The 17,448-nt window shown below is 43.1% G+C and overlaps 1 protein-coding gene across 2 annotated transcripts in view; it reads right to left on the bottom strand.

The window, feature by feature from the left end:
• Nucleotides 1-12,930: 12,930 nt before the first annotated feature.
• Nucleotides 12,931-17,448, bottom strand: part of ESRP1 (epithelial splicing regulatory protein 1) — a 33,052-nt gene continuing 28,534 nt past the window's right edge. For both annotated transcript variants that reach the window (XM_079302462.1, XM_079302463.1), the window contains exons 14-15: nt 15,029-15,134; nt 12,931-13,536 (exon numbers count right to left, since the gene is read on the bottom strand). In XM_079302462.1, the coding sequence (XP_079158588.1) occupies nt 15,044-15,134 (91 nt within the window). In that variant the 3' untranslated portion in view covers nt 12,931-13,536; nt 15,029-15,043. The remainder of the gene's footprint in view (nt 13,537-15,028; nt 15,135-17,448) is intronic.

Genomic DNA, 17,448 nt, shown 5'->3' with positions numbered 1-17,448 from the left:
CCTTTATTGTAAGGTATATATCAATGCTGAATAATTGTTTGAAGAATGTCTTCATGCAGGAGTGACTTAAGTTTGCAGCCAGCATAATACAGATGTACCTTATTATTGCAATGGCTTTAACTTACCTATTATTAAAAGTCTCAATTATGTTGGCTTCACTAATTTTAAATATGGTTGCAGACACATAGAAGTTGAAATTGTGTTATCCAGGAGGCACTACTTTTAAGTTCATAAATTTTAGAAAGTTTTAAACTGGGGAGGGGAAGTTAACTTGAATGGTAAAACTAAGTAGAGTACTGATTTTCCATGGGTGATTTCAACTTCACAAGTCATTCAGTTTATTTAAGCTCTTGTGAATCAACAGAGGAGATTGATAAACTGACACCAAATGTGATCTTTTGTAAGTGATAGTCACAGAATCACAGAAGTTGGAAGGGGCCTTTAAGATTAACCAGTTCCAACTTCCCTGCCATGGGCAGGGACACTTTCCACTAGATCAGACTGCTCAAAGCACCATCCAGCCTGGACTTGAACACTTCTGGGGAACCTGTTCCAGTGCCTCACCACCCTCACAGCAAAGAAAAGCCATTCCCCCTCGTCCTGTCATTACACACCCTGGTCAAAAGTCCCTCTCCAGCCTTCTTGTAGGCCCCCTTTAGTATTCCAGATCTCAGGGGAGCAGAGCAGAGGGGGAGAATCACCTCCCATATAAGTAAACCTTTAAAACTGTAGGGACTGTCATATGGGGTAAGAGCTGAGCTCTGGGAACTCAGTATCTTGGATGCCAGTCAGCTGCTTCATATCACCTTCACATGCTGTGTGGTGGAATAGCCCCCAGCAGCTCTTGTCCTGATGTCTGGCAGTTTGGCTCCTTCTTGGTTAGAGTCCCTTCTATGCTGTTGGATTTTTTAGCTGTGTTAACTTTCCTGACAGTTGATTTCCTGACAGCTCTACATGAGTTATGGGTGGCCCAGTGCTTTCTGAGCCAGGAGAGCTGCCCTGCTGTATGTCCTGTGTCTGCTCAGATTCAAAGCTGCCTTCTGTGGATGGTGGTGGGAGGGTGACCAACATGGTTGGGGAGCAAGGTTTTGCCTGTGAGAAGCAGAGGGGCTGGCCAGCTCAAACCTGACTGCCTTGGCTTCTGCATTTAGTGCTGAGGGCTGACAATCACAGAATACAAATGGATATTTCCTGTGGAAGCTGCCTCCAGAGAGGGATGTGGGACTGCAAGTCAGGCTCTACACAAAATGCTCCTCAGGACACATTGGAGCTGACCAAGAAGAGAAACAGAAGATGAGAAAACACTGGACAGAGGTGAGATTTGAGCCAACACAAAGGTGGGAGCAACTCTGGGGAAAAACTGTTTTAGACAATCTAGATCAAAGGATCTACACTGAAACCCAAAAGGGTACACAAGCTTCAGTTCCCCTTACTAGCTCCTAGAGAAAGAGGTTACTGAAACTTGAACAGCAGAATGTGGAGCCCCATCATGAGAGGAAAGACTGTTAGAGACCCATCTGGAGAACTGTAGGTAGAAACAAACTTCCTGATGGGAAAAAGCAGTTGCATGGCAGAGAAAATTAAGGCAGGCTTGAATAGCTATCCCTGACTGCATACAGAAGAGTGTGGAAATGTGGACACTGACTGTTCCTTCTGTTCTGGTGTGCTGTTGGCCTGGATCTTGCTGCGATTTTACCCTTTTCCTGTCAGTAATTGACTCTGGGATTGTGGGTTTAAGGACAGGTGGCAGGACAGACATATTTTGGGAGCTTGCCCTGCATCAGTGCTCCTCAACACCCCAGCACTTAAGATCTGAATCTTTTGTCTAATGCTCCACTTTGAAGTCTCAGCCTCTGTGGGGAAGTGGGAGAAGTACAGCACTGCCCAGTCTGATTTCTACAGTTGTGGCTGTAAAACAGCCTGTGTGGTTATTGACTCCTTAGTTGTCACAGAGTGATTTTGAAAGCAGCAGCTACACCTTCCTCTTCAACTTGCCTTTTTATTTTTTTCTTTAAGTTAGTTACATGATAATGCACTTTGACCCATATCACAGTGAACAAAACTAAGTATAATATATATAGGCTTGCTACTCTTTTGATTGCACATTCAGCAAAGATGACAACAGTTTGTTGGTACCAAACACTTCAGCACTTACATTGTCATTTATAGCTCACAGCTGAAATTCATGGCTCTGGGTGTTCCTGGCATCAATGACTTTCCTTGAATAACTGCTCTTACTCAGTTGTTAACACTCACACTGTATTTGGTGATGTCTCTGGGGCACAGCAAAGCTGATTATATAATTTACTACATCCTTATGTCCTGCATGTAAGTATAAACCTCTTTCCCATGAAGACAGACAGTGGAACATGTTGCCCAGAGGTTGTAGTCTCTCTCCTTGGTGGGTTTGATTAGACTGGAGAAAACACAGACTAATGTGGTCTGACTTCAGAGCTGTCCCTGCTTGGGACAGGTTTCTGGACTTGAGATTTCTTGAGAAATTCTTCTGACTTGAATTATCCTATGATCCCACAAAGTTGGCATATTTGCTTGCAGAAATAATCCTTTCTAATGCAATACATGGAATTTACCCAGTGTTTCCTTAAATCTCAACAGGAATAAGGATTCCAGGCTAAGTGAATGTAGTCCTTAGCAAACGTGTCATTTCAAGGCTTTTTCCTGCCATAGATTCATTCACTCTGACTACTTAGTCTCATTTAGGATCATATGATTGAGAAGACCATTCTCCTCAGTTTTTTCTCTGTATGGATTCTGGTATTTCTCACTGAAATCTGTGAGGCTTCAAAAGCAATAGCATCCTTCCCCCAGGCACCAATTGCTCAGCTACAACAAGGAGGACGTCTGCTGTTCAGCTGATACTGCTCAGGCAGCCACATGCACTTTCTGCTCCAGCAGTAGGAAAGACAGACAAAAAGGGCAGAAAGGACAGCAGATGTCATCTTTGTGGTTTGGGCATTCTTACTTTCCTCCATGGTTCACATCTGGATTTTTTGAATCATACCTTTGGACTCAAAAGGAAATAAACCAGTGCAATGTTCGTGTGTGCCCAAGGACAAGGGTTGTTCCTAAGAAGCCAAGACAAAAGCCTTTTCCTGGATTCTGAGTCCCCTGTGTTCTTAGGACTGTGTTCATAGTGGCAGCTCCTGTCTCAGTAAACCCAGTGCTTTGGGACTTGACAAGAGCTGGCACCACCTTCTGTATCAGGAAACAGTTTCCTGTGTAGCAGTGGTTTCTCAGAAATAGTTTTACGTTGGTGCCTCTGTGGGTGTTTCTGATCACTGTGCCTGGACAACAAAACCCTTCAATTTTGGTTGTTCAAAATGAAAAATGAATATGAAGTCAAGTTTCTGTTTGGTACATAAATTCACATTCTTTGCTTCAGATAAGCCATGAGCCTGAGACCAACTTTCAGACATATTTGTGTGCCCTGTACATACATCTCTGCTCCCCAGCATATACCCTCCTATTCTGCTTTTGTCAAGGGCATTAGGAAGTTCATAAGAAAGCCCAGATGTGTGATCTTAACAGGGCATGGCCAGCCCAGGCAGTTCAGCTGTCCAGATGTCCTGAAGCTCTCACTGTAATCTCCAACAGCATAGGCAAGTTGTTCAGCTTTTCTGAATGACAGCATCTCTAAATCTCACCTGGAATATTGGTTGCTAGCTTCCACAGGGATTGCTTTTTTGAAGTCAAACCAAACTCTCCCAAGGTTTCAGTTATATAAGGTCAAATATTAAGGAAAAAAAGAAGGGGTGTGTGTGTGTAGTTTTCTGTGGTGGCAAAACGCTATGATATTTCTTAGCAGTCAGACATTTGTAACAGATGCACATACAATCCCAGAGCAGAGTGTATATGGCCAGCACATCTCTAAAAGCCAGCTCTGAGGAACTAACCATCCTTTCCCAATTAAATATCAAAGATGGGGAATGATAGATGGTTTAATCAGGCCCGTTGCATAATTTGCTCTGGGGTAGACCATTCGCGTTTTTTTTCCAAATGTGTCTGGGCACAAGGGCTTTTCTTTATCCTCAATTCTTCTCCTCTCTCTTATCTGAAATGCCATTATTTTCTGTTGTTCTCTCTGGGAGGCGTGACCAGAGCCTCACATGGCAATGCAGGCAGAGCCACTGCTGCCTGCTCTGAACCACCACAGCTCTCTCTCTTATCTCCATCACTGCCTTCCAGAAACGAGAAGAGCTTGTTTCGTTTTTTTTAGCAAAACTGCTGAACTATCTCCTGTAATACCCTGTTATCCTACCCGGCTGCAACGTACTGCTTTTGATTTTTGCTTGGCTGGTTTGCAAGCAAACCCCTTTTGCATGTATATGTATTGCACTGGCGTGCCGGGAAGCGAGCAGAGATACGTCTGTCCCGCTACGTGTTTGGCAAAACCAAACCAATCCTTTTATCACCAAACAAGGTGTCATTATAGCCACCCTCCGGCCTCTCCCTCAGCAAAATGAGGCTAAAAAAAAAAAAAAAAAAAAAAAAGAAAAAAAAAGAAGCGGGCTGCGCTGAGTCAGCGCGGGGATGCTCCGCGCCCGGCGCCGCTGTGTCACGGCTCGCAGCGATTCACACCCGCCTCGCCGGGGACTCCTGCGCGGTTATCCTCGCACCTCCCTCAAGTGCGAACTAGAGGGAGAGCCTGACAAACTCCGTCTTTGAGTGTGAGGATTCAGGATGTGTGCCAGCAGTTCGTGTCGGCTTTGAGCCTGGTTCCGTGTTCTGTGTCGTGGTGCTCCGGCAGGGCAGACGAGCGCTTCCCATTAGATCCTCACAGACACTAAAATAGACGCTCCGTTACTGCAGCATGCTAGCTGGCAGTAATGATAGGGCTCTGCTTACTAGTTCAGTTACACACCGGCAATCTGGCCTCTTTGCATGCTTTATTCATCAGGTATTAATTGCAACTTCCACTTATCACCCCCAGCCTAAATCACTGCATTGTCTGTTGCAGAGGTCAGACATTTACTTATTTTTGCTTTTATTATTAGCATGAGAAAACTCAATTACAGCAGGCATGCATACACAAACACCCAGTAGTAGGTCTGTGCTGATGTTCTTAAAGATACACATCTGCTGATACTAAAAATAGCTCCTTGTCAGCAGCTTGGTAATTTTAGGCTCAATGAGAATTCATCCCCATGGTAACTGTACAGTTGTTGAATCATTTATTATTTGAGCTTCAAAATCACAACAGTGCCGGCAATTTTTGTTCTCTGAACATTTTTAAGGACCTTTTGCAATGTTGCAGTACTCCCTGCTCCACACCATCAATATTTATCAAGCAAACAGCTGTAGCCCTTGAACTGACTACCTGCTTCTCCTTGGACATAGCAGGGCTGGGACACCCGATAGCAGGGTAACAGTTTAAATAGGTTTCACTTTTGTGATAACAGCAGCCTGTGATGTGGCTGTTTGGCCAGGGATGGTACACACGAAGCCCTGCAAACTCCCAACTGGCAAAATGAAACTTTTAAGTGTCAACCTAAGCCTCGGTCTTTGTCCCGAGAACCAGAAAACAAGATATCTCAGGTCTCTGTGTTGCAAGAGGTTTTGTAGATAAGAGGCTGTTAGTTTTTAACCTCTCAGATAGACGCTGTTGACCCCAAGCCTGTGGGGCGACACATTGCCTGGCTTTGTGGAGATAAAAGCTGTTTGCACTTTCCCTCTAATATGAGCTTACAGATAATGCTCATAGCCATCTTGTGCTAAACCCAAGAGGTAAAACCACAGGGGTAGCAAAGAGTAAGGTGAACCTCAGGTTCCCTAAGAGCAGGGGTTGCTCAGACTCTGCTCTCTGGGAATCTCCAGACAGTGGGACCAGGGTAAGCTCTGCAGGGTGGCACAGGAGGTACAGAGTGAGCACTGTCAGGTTTGAAATAACAGAAATCACTCAGCAGCAGAAACACTTCCATAGTACACAAACTGCAGTGAAATGGGGTGCCAGAGACTGATTCATGATGGTCTAAATGACAGACACCGGCTCTATCACCAGCCGCACGTGAGACTTTTGTTGCACTGTTCCTGGCCATTAGATTTACTGGAGTGCACGGTACAGAGAGAGCTGTTACATTTTAGGTAGAAGAGGTTCAGTCCCTTTAAGGGGATCTGAAAGACTGACCCAGAAACACAGGCGCTATTCCCAGGTGCCAGCAGTTGTAAGATGATACACTTAACAGAGCTGATTCTCCTGGGTTAAAACATTGTAGCTATTACACACTGTCACGACTGATGCTGTATTTTTAGATCAAATGCACTTTAATTGTGTGAGCTTTTAAGAACCTCTTGGACAAGGCAGTTTACAAGATGCTTTGAAATTGCCTTTCGTCTTACTAGTTCAGTTGAGTTGAACACAACAAAATAAGAATGTGCAGGCACCTTTCACAGCTGCTGTGCAGCTGCCTTCTACCTTAGGCAGCTTTCTGTAAATCTGTCAGTACCCAAAGCGTGTTGTGCATCAACCTGGTGGGATTTGTCAGGTGATCCTGGTGTGCACTGCAGGGAGAGCCAGCGTCTGCCATCAAGGAGAGCTCAGTTTCTCCTCCACTGCAAGGGCATGATGACCACTGATGTCAGTTCATGTCACCTGCAACATGCCAAGAGACAATGCAGTGGTTTTCTCACAGACAGGAGCAGGAGAGTGTGGCCCATCCACAAACCAGCCCCCAGCTCTGAAGTCCTCTCCTGAAGAAATGGCAGCTATTCTTTATTCTTTATTTATTCTTTTTTCTTTATTCTTTTTTTCTTTATTCTCTATTTATTCTTGCATCTGGTTCCTCAGTCTGCTCATTTAATTAAATCAGAAATGTCCTTCCTTTCAGTTGGTTCAGCTGCTGTACATTTATCCCAGAGCACATACAGAGAGAGATTTGGAAGACACTGCTTTTTTATATTTCCACCTACCAGGCTCCATCTTCTCGGGCTGGGAAGTGCTCTCTGTGGCCACAACCTCAGTTGCTGGAGGCAATGCCAGGTCTCACTATGTCACAGATAGACACATCAATAGCAGAATTACTTGCTTGTAGCAACAAAAATCTGGTCACAGCTCATAGGTTTTATAGTAAGTTGGGAGGTGAAGAAAATCACCTGCACAATAGGCAAGAAGTGTTTATTCTCAAATGCTTTGTGGCCAAGAGCTTGGTTTCAAGGAGTTTCTCCCACCTGCCAGACAGTGCTGGGTGGGTGGTTTAATTCTGCCAGCAGGGTCTGCCCATGAAGATGGGATGGCTTTGCCAGAGGCTCCCAGCTTTTTCCCAAACATTGTTTTCCTCTTTTTTCCTGACAAAGGATGAAGATCTGAGTAATGACCTCAAACATGCTGCTACTGCCCTGAGGTGTACAGCCAAGCACAGCATCCAGTTTTACATTGTCACTATTTGTTTATTTTTACCTCGCTGTATCTTTTTGATCCTGCTTGGAGAGCAGCAGGGGAGAGAACACGCACAGTGATGTTGTGTGATGCTCCAGTGGCATTGCACCCACAGCCCATGAGCTCCCTGGGTGGCTGTAACCCAGGGTACCTGCACAGTCAGAAACCTTCACCAGGCACCAGCGAGGGTGTTACTGAACCTGCAGAGCAGCTGCAGTTGGTGACCATGCATAGAAAGGAGACCCAGCCTGCCTGAGACTTCAAGATCAGGTTGGGTTTGAAACTTTGGGTACAGTCTCCTTGAACATAGACAGCTTTTTAACCTGAAGTCAGAAAGAAATAATGAACATGTCATGCCATTCCATACTATTTTTGCAGTCACTGTCAGAAAAAGAATCAAGTGTTAAAGACTGTGTCTCAACTCTACCTTACTAGTTTTTCCCATGTGGTTGTAACTGTATTTCAGGGATGGCTCACAAGCAGTGGGGTGCTCTAGTAATGTCACTCTGTCACTTTGTGCTACTTTGTGATAGCTTTTAAGTGACATTTTTTCCATGAAATATCTCTTTCCACTTCACCTGAAGGCAGACTTGCATGGGCTGAAACTTTTTAATACATGGACTGCTTTGTTCTGTATTTGGCCTGAATCTTGCACTCCAAGTTACACATCAGTCTCCTACAAAATGCAGGTGAAGTGCTGTTGTTTGCCTTTTCATGTGGTGAGCACATGCCAGACACTGCTGCTGCCTGCAGAACGATGGGATTGCTTGCAGCACAGACACCTTCCTCTGTAACGTGATGCCAGCTTTGATGTAGGGTTTGAGACTGGAAGCTGAGCAAAGCCATGAGTTATCCTTGGTTTCCTGGAAGCCAGAGGAGCAGGTGGAGGGACACATGGACAGCACAGACAGAGCCAGCAGCCCCTGCATTGCAGCAACTCATGCAGCTGCCTATGTGCATGGCAGGGCATGACATAGGATTTGGTGTTAGAGAGCTCAGAGCAAGCACTCAGAAAATCCCATTCTGCTCCTGATGCTTCTTTATAGAATGATGGATAGATTCTCTCTGCAGGCACAATGTGTAGCAGCTCTCTAAAAAGCAAACCAGGCTTGCTGATTAATGTAGGCCATCTTTAATTTTCTCTGCACTCATTTCTGTACATTCTCATTTCATTCCTGTGCCATTATGGAGGCTTCTCACTGCTAAGTGCATTTAAATATGACTTTAGGCCATGTGAGAGAGGATTCTCCTCTGTCCCTTTCTTCCTGTCCTCCCCCATCAAGGATCTCACTGCAGCTGAGTTCATACCGCCTCAGCTCCTGCCCAAACCCCCCAAACACCAGCAGCAATTCACATCAGGGCCTCAGAACTCCCCCTCCAGGCTCCTGAGTGTGGCGAACCCAGGTCCATTATTTTATTTCCAGTCAAGCTCACAAATCAGCATGAGATTACTCATTAATTGCTTGGGTAGACAAGGCTTGTAGCTTTTGAGGTCCTAACCACTCCTGCGTTTTATTTCTCTTCTGTGGTGCAACAAGACTGGGTAGGATATGCTTCTTCCCCCCATTTTCCCATCTTGGGAAGTTTTGACTGACTGTGGAATGATTTGATGTGCTAGTGCTATCATCAGGGTGAGAACCTCCAGCTGGCCTGCCCTAAATTCCCCCTGGGTCTTCTCAGGCTGTTTCATTGCTTGTGACACTGTGATGCTCTAGTGACAGACCTGTGTTGTTCATGGTGATCCTTGGTTCTGCACTGCTCATTCCTGGCTTGGCACTGGGGCTCCCTTGTGTGTGCACCCATAATTGTTTATCCAGCTCCAAACTGTGTTCAGTAACAGCAGCTAGAGTAGTTAAAGGTCTCAGTGCTTCTCTATGCTCATGAATCCTCAGAGCTATGCCCAGGACCCAAGGTGTGGTGGCACAGGGCTGGGTGCAAGCATTACTGGTAAGGAAGAAGGGATTTTCAAAGGGGCTTGCTCTCATACTATGAAATCATGGCCCCTGGTTATTCTTAAGGGCATATCTTGTAGGCAAAAGTGATATCTTTCATTAACTGAAGAGATAAAGTTGAATAAAACCCCGAAGTTTGGGTGTGAGATGATATAATATTTCTGTGTTTCAGACAGTTTGTCACAGGCTATGAGAGCCAGTCAGGGTAGAGCTTACTGGAATTGATGTGGGCTCCTTGCTCAGCTATGACCACTCAGTCATCTCTCTTGAGCCCAGCCAGGATGATGTGTGCAGCCACATTTCTCAGAGGCACAGTCAGTTTTTTCAGCTGCTTTCCACCTTGGTTCTCTAGGCATGCTTTGGCTGCATGTCCTTTCAGCAGGGGTTGCTGCAACTGTTACTGCAGTGTCTCAGTGCAGGAACTCCCAGAGCAGATCAGAACTACATTCCCTGAGGAGCTGCAGGTAGTACACCAAGGAACTGCCACGTGATATGCAAGAGCCGCACAAGAACAGTTTTTATCACCGTGCTCCATTTACACCAAGAACACAATTTTTTCCTTTGTTTTCTTTAGTACAGCATGACCTTCCCTCAGCTTCACAAACCAAGAAGGGCAGAGGTGGCAATGGTGGGTGAAAGCAAACTCATCTTGCTCTGACTGCCCAGACGAGTTTGCCAAGTAGCCCATCTGTGACCTGTGATGTGTAAAAGGATCACTCGGCTCCTTTCTGGGTGAGGACACAAGAGAGCACAGCTGTTTACATCTCCATTGAAGTGATGAACGATTAAGCAACAACAAAACAAGGAGTGAGTGCGGCTCCAGGAGCTGACTGTGCCCGCTGAGCAGATGCTGATATAAGCAGTTGCTTTGAGGGGCTGATAAGCCCAGCAAACACAGGCTCCTTCCCTGAGTGCAGGGGACATGAAAGGGACACGGTCTGGATGGGAGATGCTGCCGAGGGGACAGCATGCCTGCCCTTTGTCATCCTCTCTCCTGGGGCAGGACTTTGACATTGGCACAGGATGGTTGGTGCTTTAGGTCTCCTTTCACCCCCTTTCCCTTCCAGTGAGGAGCACAGCCCAACTCTACCCTAGTCCGAGCTCCAGAGAGACCAAGGAGGTGACTCTGAGAAAAGCACAACAGGGCAGAGGTGGGAGCATAGAAAAAGAGAAGAATGAAGAGCTTTGTCCATGCAACACAATAAATTTAAATATAGTATTTATGAAAGTATAATATATATTTTTACCTTTTTTAGATCAATTCCAGTTACCTTCATTTTAAGTTCTTTACACACTCATACACATGAGCAATAACTTCACATCTCAAGTTCAACCAATACTCTTAACCCCATGAAAGTTACATTGAGGAATTGGACTTTCATCATTAGGCTTTCCTGCTTAAATAAATAAAATTGCCTCTAGCTGAGAACCTGCCTGAGATAATGGAGATATTAAGGGATCACACAACTCTAAGATTTGCCAACTAATTTTACAAAAAGAAAGCAGAACATACACATTCCCCTCTTTTGTAGGAAACGTTTCTAGTTTTTTTTAAAACCATACACACACAAACAGGGAAGTAATATTCTATTCAGCTTTAGATTAAATGACAGTTAATGTCATAATGAATTTAAACAGAGACATATTGAAAAATATGAAGGATTCAGTTCTTAAAATACAGAATAAAAAAATTCCCAAAAATGAGAGAGCTTATGAAAAATAGCAAAATATATACAATCTGAGTTGGGGACTAAGATGTACAACTAACTTCTAATATCTGAGGTCAGGGTCCTAAGAAAAAAGCAGTATTATCACAAAGATGAACATCTGAAGAGGACATCTTGTCCACCTCTGTGCCTGACAGTGGGACCAGTTACACCAGTGCCATTTCTGATAAGTGCTTGGGCCACAAATCCAAAAGATTACCAGGGTGGAGACTCTGCAGTCTCTCCAGGCAGTTCAGATCAGTATTTAACTACTGCTGCTAGAAGGAGATTGGTTTTGAACCCTTAATCCCTTCCTGTAACTCCATCCACACTTCTGGTCCCATGCACAATAGGAAGACTCCTTCTCTCTTCACAGCCACATTTTTTAATATGGTTCTCCTAGCTCTCCCCAGGCTCCTTTCACCAAACAAAACAATGCTAATGCCTTCAGCAGGCCTGGAGGAGCTGTTTTCACATTGCTGCTCTTCACTCTGCAGTTTTTGAGCAAATTGTTGGTTATAAGTTTTTGCTGAAATACAGTGTAAGGAAAAAGACAACCCAAAGAAGCAGCCCATGTGTGCAACTCAAGATGAAGTTTGTTTTTGCAAAAGCATTTAATGGTTTTTCCATTCAGTGGTACATTTATGACTTATATTGCCAAACCTTTTCTGGCCTACTGCTTCCCATCCCCTCATTGTCTGTCTCTATTTGCACACTTGAGATATTCCTGCACAGTTAAAAGGCAAAAATTTTATTCCCCCATTACTTCCCTAGTGGCTTATATAGGTTAATTTTCTTTATGCATAACTACTAATTTGTAATGGTGTTACATAATTAAAGGCAGAATCATTAGCGCAGAAGGAAAAGTTGGAAATACCATTTAAAAGTATTTTGCATCAATTAATCACGTACAATGTACTCATGTTTACAGAGCAGTGATTAAGAAAAAATGCCCTGTCAAATATTTTAGACTGTAATAGTATGAGGTTTTGCAGGATAAAATGTAAATCTAGATTACTGTGGCTGTAGTGAGTGGGGGAGTTGCACTGAGGAAAGAGAAGGGTGAAAACCAAGGAAAAATTAAACGGGGGAAAGGTTGAGTTTTTAAAATTAAATACTAGAAATGAGATTATCACTTGCCTTGTCTGGAAGACACTCTCTACTTGGTCACCCCATCACCCTCTTTTGCTCTTTCATCACTTGTACTTACTTTCAGGGATACCAAGGCACTGTAGTGGATTTGGGTACATGTTAAGTAAAAACTCCTACAGTACCACCTACCTAAAGTGCTTGTATTCCTCAGCCCTGCAATATTTCTTTGGAATGTGCCAAAGAACCTACCCAATTTGCCACTTTTGGCCTCATACATATATTTCACAGTTTCCCTCCCTCTTTCTTCAGCACAAAGGAGGTTTGTAAGTGCCATAGAAAGGTGTACTGATCTAATCCTGTGCCTGAAGCTCAGTCCCAGGGCAAGCAGGGAGACACAGGTCTGGTAAAAGACAGCAGTTATTTCAGAGCATGTACAGCATCTGATTTCTGTGGTAAGAGTGACAATTGTGGTGCTGAGTTACTTGCTATAGTCCAGAGACCAAGCTAGAACTACCAGCTTGGACTGAACCTCTCAAAGCAGAAAAGGCACTGGATCTTAACTACAGGTCACATTTCTTTTCTTGAATAGAAGACAGTCAAACACCAAGAAAGGTGGGGAGAGCATGAAGTGGAAATATAAAAGCAGGTCCAGAAAAGAGAGGTTAACTGCATTTCTGAGTATGTAGTGTGATCAAAGTTTGAAAATGCCTACTCCTGTAAGCCTTTAAAAATTTAAATACCTGAGTGCATAGGAAAAGCATACAAGATAAGAATCAGAGACAAAGCATTTAACATCCCACACATTTTTATAAAGTTACAGCATTTTTTCCCCTTAGATAATCCATTTTACATTCCAAATTATTTCTGCACTGTGTAAAATAGGCCTGCATATAAAGTTTAGTGGCTTCTTTTGCAGAGATTAGACAAACATATACAAGACAAAAGATTTTTTATTAAAATGTCAAATGCAAAATTAGAGGTTGTAAAACACTTTAATTAAAAAGAACAATTTTAAACTGTGTGCAAAATTATGTAAAAAAATACTTTTTTTTTGCTATTTCAAAGAATGAAAGATCAGGCTTCATAGTTTCAGGCTGAACTACTTTTGTGTAAAAAGCAGATTAATACTTCATCATGCAGAAGCCCTCAAGGACTTGCATGATTTCAGCACCTGTGCTCTCTCTAAGTGAAGGACTTAGTGGTCTGTGTGTGCATATCTGAAAATTGTGCATCAACTTTAAAACAGTAACACATCCATCTGGTCACTTCCAGAGTTCTGGTGGTTTTTCTCTTGAGCACAATTGGCTTGAGAAGTGGCAAAGCTGGAAACATAATCAAAATCTCCATCTAGGCTTGCTGTGTTTGTTGAAAACATCAGAAAGGGTAGAGGAATCTGCATGAAAGAGTTGTGCAGGTCACTGAATACCATGATAAAAGCAAATATTGATTTCTTGATTTCCTAAATATAAAATTGCTACAGAAGAACCAAAAGCTTTAGTTTTCACCTTACACACAAACTGCTTAAATGACATTTTCTACTAAAGTTTAGAGTGCTTCACTAAGAGTATACCTGAATTTATTCACTACTACATGACCTTTTACCTTTGGAGGTGAAGCTTGACAATCAAGTCCAACATGGCAATGCCATTACTATCTCTCAGTGCCTGCTTTGGCCACTTCTACCTTCCTGTCTCTGGCCCAACACAGGTACTAGCACTGCTAAGCCATAAACTGACTGAAAACAAAGGCAAACCCCACGAGTTTTTCCAGCTGGATCAGCTTCCTGATCTAGACACAGGATGGCAACACAATAAATAGATGGGAAATGATGTAGCACAGTTTAGGCCAGGAGTATACCAAGCAGCTAATTATGGCTCTGACTGTCAGTGCAAGGATGGGATTCAGCTTTAGCAATCCAGCCAAAGGCCAGCTTGTTAGACAAGGAGCTGAGATAGTCACTTTTGCACATGCAGAAGTGGCACACTTGAAGCTAATGACAGTGAGGTGATGCTGCAGGTAAAGATTTTGACCAGAAATAGATTACACCCTGGGCCAATTTGTCTGTGTCAAAAGCAGACAAATTAGAAAAATCAGACAGCTTTGTTGCCATTTTTCAGAGGGAAAGCTGAAAACAGGAATAGAGGAAAGAAAGGGGAATAAAAGAAATCTAATCACTTCTTTGACTATGTACTTTTTCAAAGACTAGAGATTAAGCATTTTTGCAAATACATTACTGTATCTTCCCCTGAGACTACAACATGATAAGTCACATGGGTCCATCAGTACACTACTTCACAGCTCAGCTTGCATTTTTCTGCACAAATGCTTTCTGGGTGACTTCACCCTGTGACTGTTCCTGTACAGAAAATCAAGTAAACCACACTTGAAAGGCAGAAGTGGCCTGATCAGAAAACTCACAAAAGCAAGAGAGTAGCTGCCATTATACAAACTACTTCATTGCTGCAATTTTACATCAGTGTGAAGCTTGGGCAATGGATTCTGTGGTTACCTGGGAAAGTGGCTCAATCTGTCTAACCAGCACCTCATCCTAGTGCATTGCTAGGAGAGCAACAGCATCTCCACATTTTGCTCCAGAGAGAAAGTTGGTTCTGAAAAGCTTTCTACAAGCTCTCAGTACTGGTATTAAAGCTTGAAGTAGCATGCATTCAAAGCCCTGGGAAACATGCAAAACAGCAACCCTTAAGACAACTGGAGTAGTTAAAATCCTTTAAATTATGGTTTTTGTAGGGTTTTACATATTGCAGTGTGACACTCTAGACACAGCAAAGTGTAGCAGTGCAGCAAACAATGAATTATGTTGAATATGGTGGTTATCTGAATAAAACACAGATAATGACTGATACCCTATCTCCTGTTATCCTTACCTTCACTAAGGAAGTCTAACTGCTGGGGCCTTTAAATGCAAATCCATTCTTTTGACACTGTCCTGGCCGCATCATTTGTGTGTACAAGTCCATCCTCTGCTGCATACTACAAACACAAGTTAAGACAGAAGCAATCAGAAGCCAAACTAGTGCAGAAGAGAGCCAACAGCTGCCTATGCAACCTTAACCTTTCTTAAAGTGCTGGGCAGACATCAAAGTTCAGAATTACACATTCATAATGCTCCCATCACCATTAAGAGCAATTCAACAACAGAAACAACACTGGGATAATCAGCTTTCCCTAACAGCACAACACATGGATCTTGTTGAAGATCATTGTCTCCAGACTCTGGCAGCCCCAACTGACTGATGTCAAGAGAGTGTCCTTGGAGACAAATACCTCCTGTACAGACACACAGGCCCAAAGTCTCTAGATGAAAAGTTAACAAATTCACTACTAGGTAGATTTGCTTAGACCGCTTGTCCCTAAAGTTGTCCTAATACTGAAGGATGTCACTGGCTTTTCCTACTTACTCTATAGTTTTATGAAAGTAAAAAAAAAATTAAAAATTAAGAACTCACTCCTCCAAGAGCTCACACTTCTTGCTTGCCCCAATAGTTTTGCTTTATCTCCTGAGCATGGCATCAAAAACCTACCCACATCATCACTATTTCAATATGCCTCCTTAGACCCAAGATAACCTCTCCAAACCACACTAGAGATGTAGCTCCCAGACAACCTCCACTTCTGTTCTCCTAGCTCAAGGCTATGAGAATATAATGAGAACATTCTACTGGGCTCTATCAGCCTTCCCTTTTTGTCCTTACATCAGTGTTTCAATCCTTAGCTAAGCTGGTATTCATGAAGACTAAGTTTAGCCCAAAGGCTACTGTCCCAAGATGCCTTGTGGAGCCCTCCCTCCACATAAGTCCTACAGTGTTAGCCTATATTCCACCTCTTGAGATTAAAGCTCATCTTCCTGAGTGCCTCTTCTGTAGCTTCCAACTCCAGTGGGTGCATTTGTCCCAACTATATGTTCTCACCAGTTTTCAGTCTTGCTCTCACCAAGTTCCCATTATTTGCAAAGCCCTGAGTCATCTTTATGCAGCGGATTGTGGAAGGGAATAGTTGCATCACAGCAGGTAACAAGTAAATCCAGCAGACAAGCCATTCCTGGACACAATACATAGATATTTATAGCCTTCCTTCAGAGAAACCTCTTCAAGGTGTTTTAGGAAGTTAATGAAGTTAACTGAGGTTTAACATTGCTGCTTCTACAGGGAACAGCCATCCATGTCTAGAAAGAGAGCTGCTTTTCCTTTTTCCATAGGAACTGCTTATAATGCTTGTTCATCCCCACAACTGCATTCCCAGGTACTTTTGTGACAAAATCTTCACTGGTAGTTCCACTAGACAGGAGAGATAGTCTGGTGCCAAGGACAAAACTTGTAATCATTTTTGCCAATTTTGAGCCTACTGTCAGAAAAAACAGCTGCAGGAAGGTAAGACTTTATTCTGTAGAGTAACATCTTCATACAAACTTATCACAACACTTCCTACTAATAATTTCCTGCATGCCTTTTCTGTTACATTAATAGTAATACTAATCCCTAAAAAGCTACTACCACAGTCAATACATCTTTATACTACTCAGATTCTCAAACATAAGATCCAGGGGTCAGCTTATGACACTAATGAAGCTGAAAATAAGTCTTCCCCCACCAGTGCACCATTCAGCTTTAGAATTTACAGCCATCACATGCTGTCTCCAACTGTTTGTTTGGTTTTTTTAATTTTAATGTAGCTATAGAATAAGGATATGAATCCATGACAGATATGCCCATCCACAGTTTGGATGCAAACTCCAGGTCAGTATCTGCCAAATACACCTGGGGATTGAACTGCCCACAGTTGCCAGGAAGGCAGTATTTGCTTCCATTTATTCATGTTGCATGGACTGTTTAGACACAGCACTTTTTGTGGTCAATGGCAACTGCCAGATATTAAAGGTTAGTGCCACAGAGGGACAGGCTTGTCTTGTTTTAAAGCAATATTAATGCCACAATGACATAATTTATTCAGGAGTGATAAAAATATCTTCTTATGGCCAAAATATCCAATCTGTAGACATTAGAAACTTCGATATTCTTTTTCAGGTCTTTCATAGCTTCTCTCAAAGGCTAAAGGTACTACCTGCTCCAACTCCCTAAGACAAGATAACATATGGACTGTTCCCAGCCAATTTTTTGTTCACCCAGTCTGAGGGATGAGGTGTTCCTCCCAGAGGAACAGCAGCAAGTGACTTAGAGTGGTCACGTCTCCCAATGGAAAAGTCACTAGAAGACACATGAAAACAGTGAAAAGTGTCTGGGCAGGCATACAAGACAAGTATTCCAGCCTATATCCTCTAATCAAATAA

The sequence above is a fragment of the Erithacus rubecula genome (assembly GCF_903797595.1).
Source record: "Erithacus rubecula genome assembly, chromosome: 3".
Classification (NCBI taxonomy): Eukaryota; Metazoa; Chordata; class Aves; order Passeriformes; family Muscicapidae; genus Erithacus; species Erithacus rubecula.
Note: the sequence above shows the minus strand (reverse complement) of the source record. Positions and strands in the feature narration are given on the sequence as shown.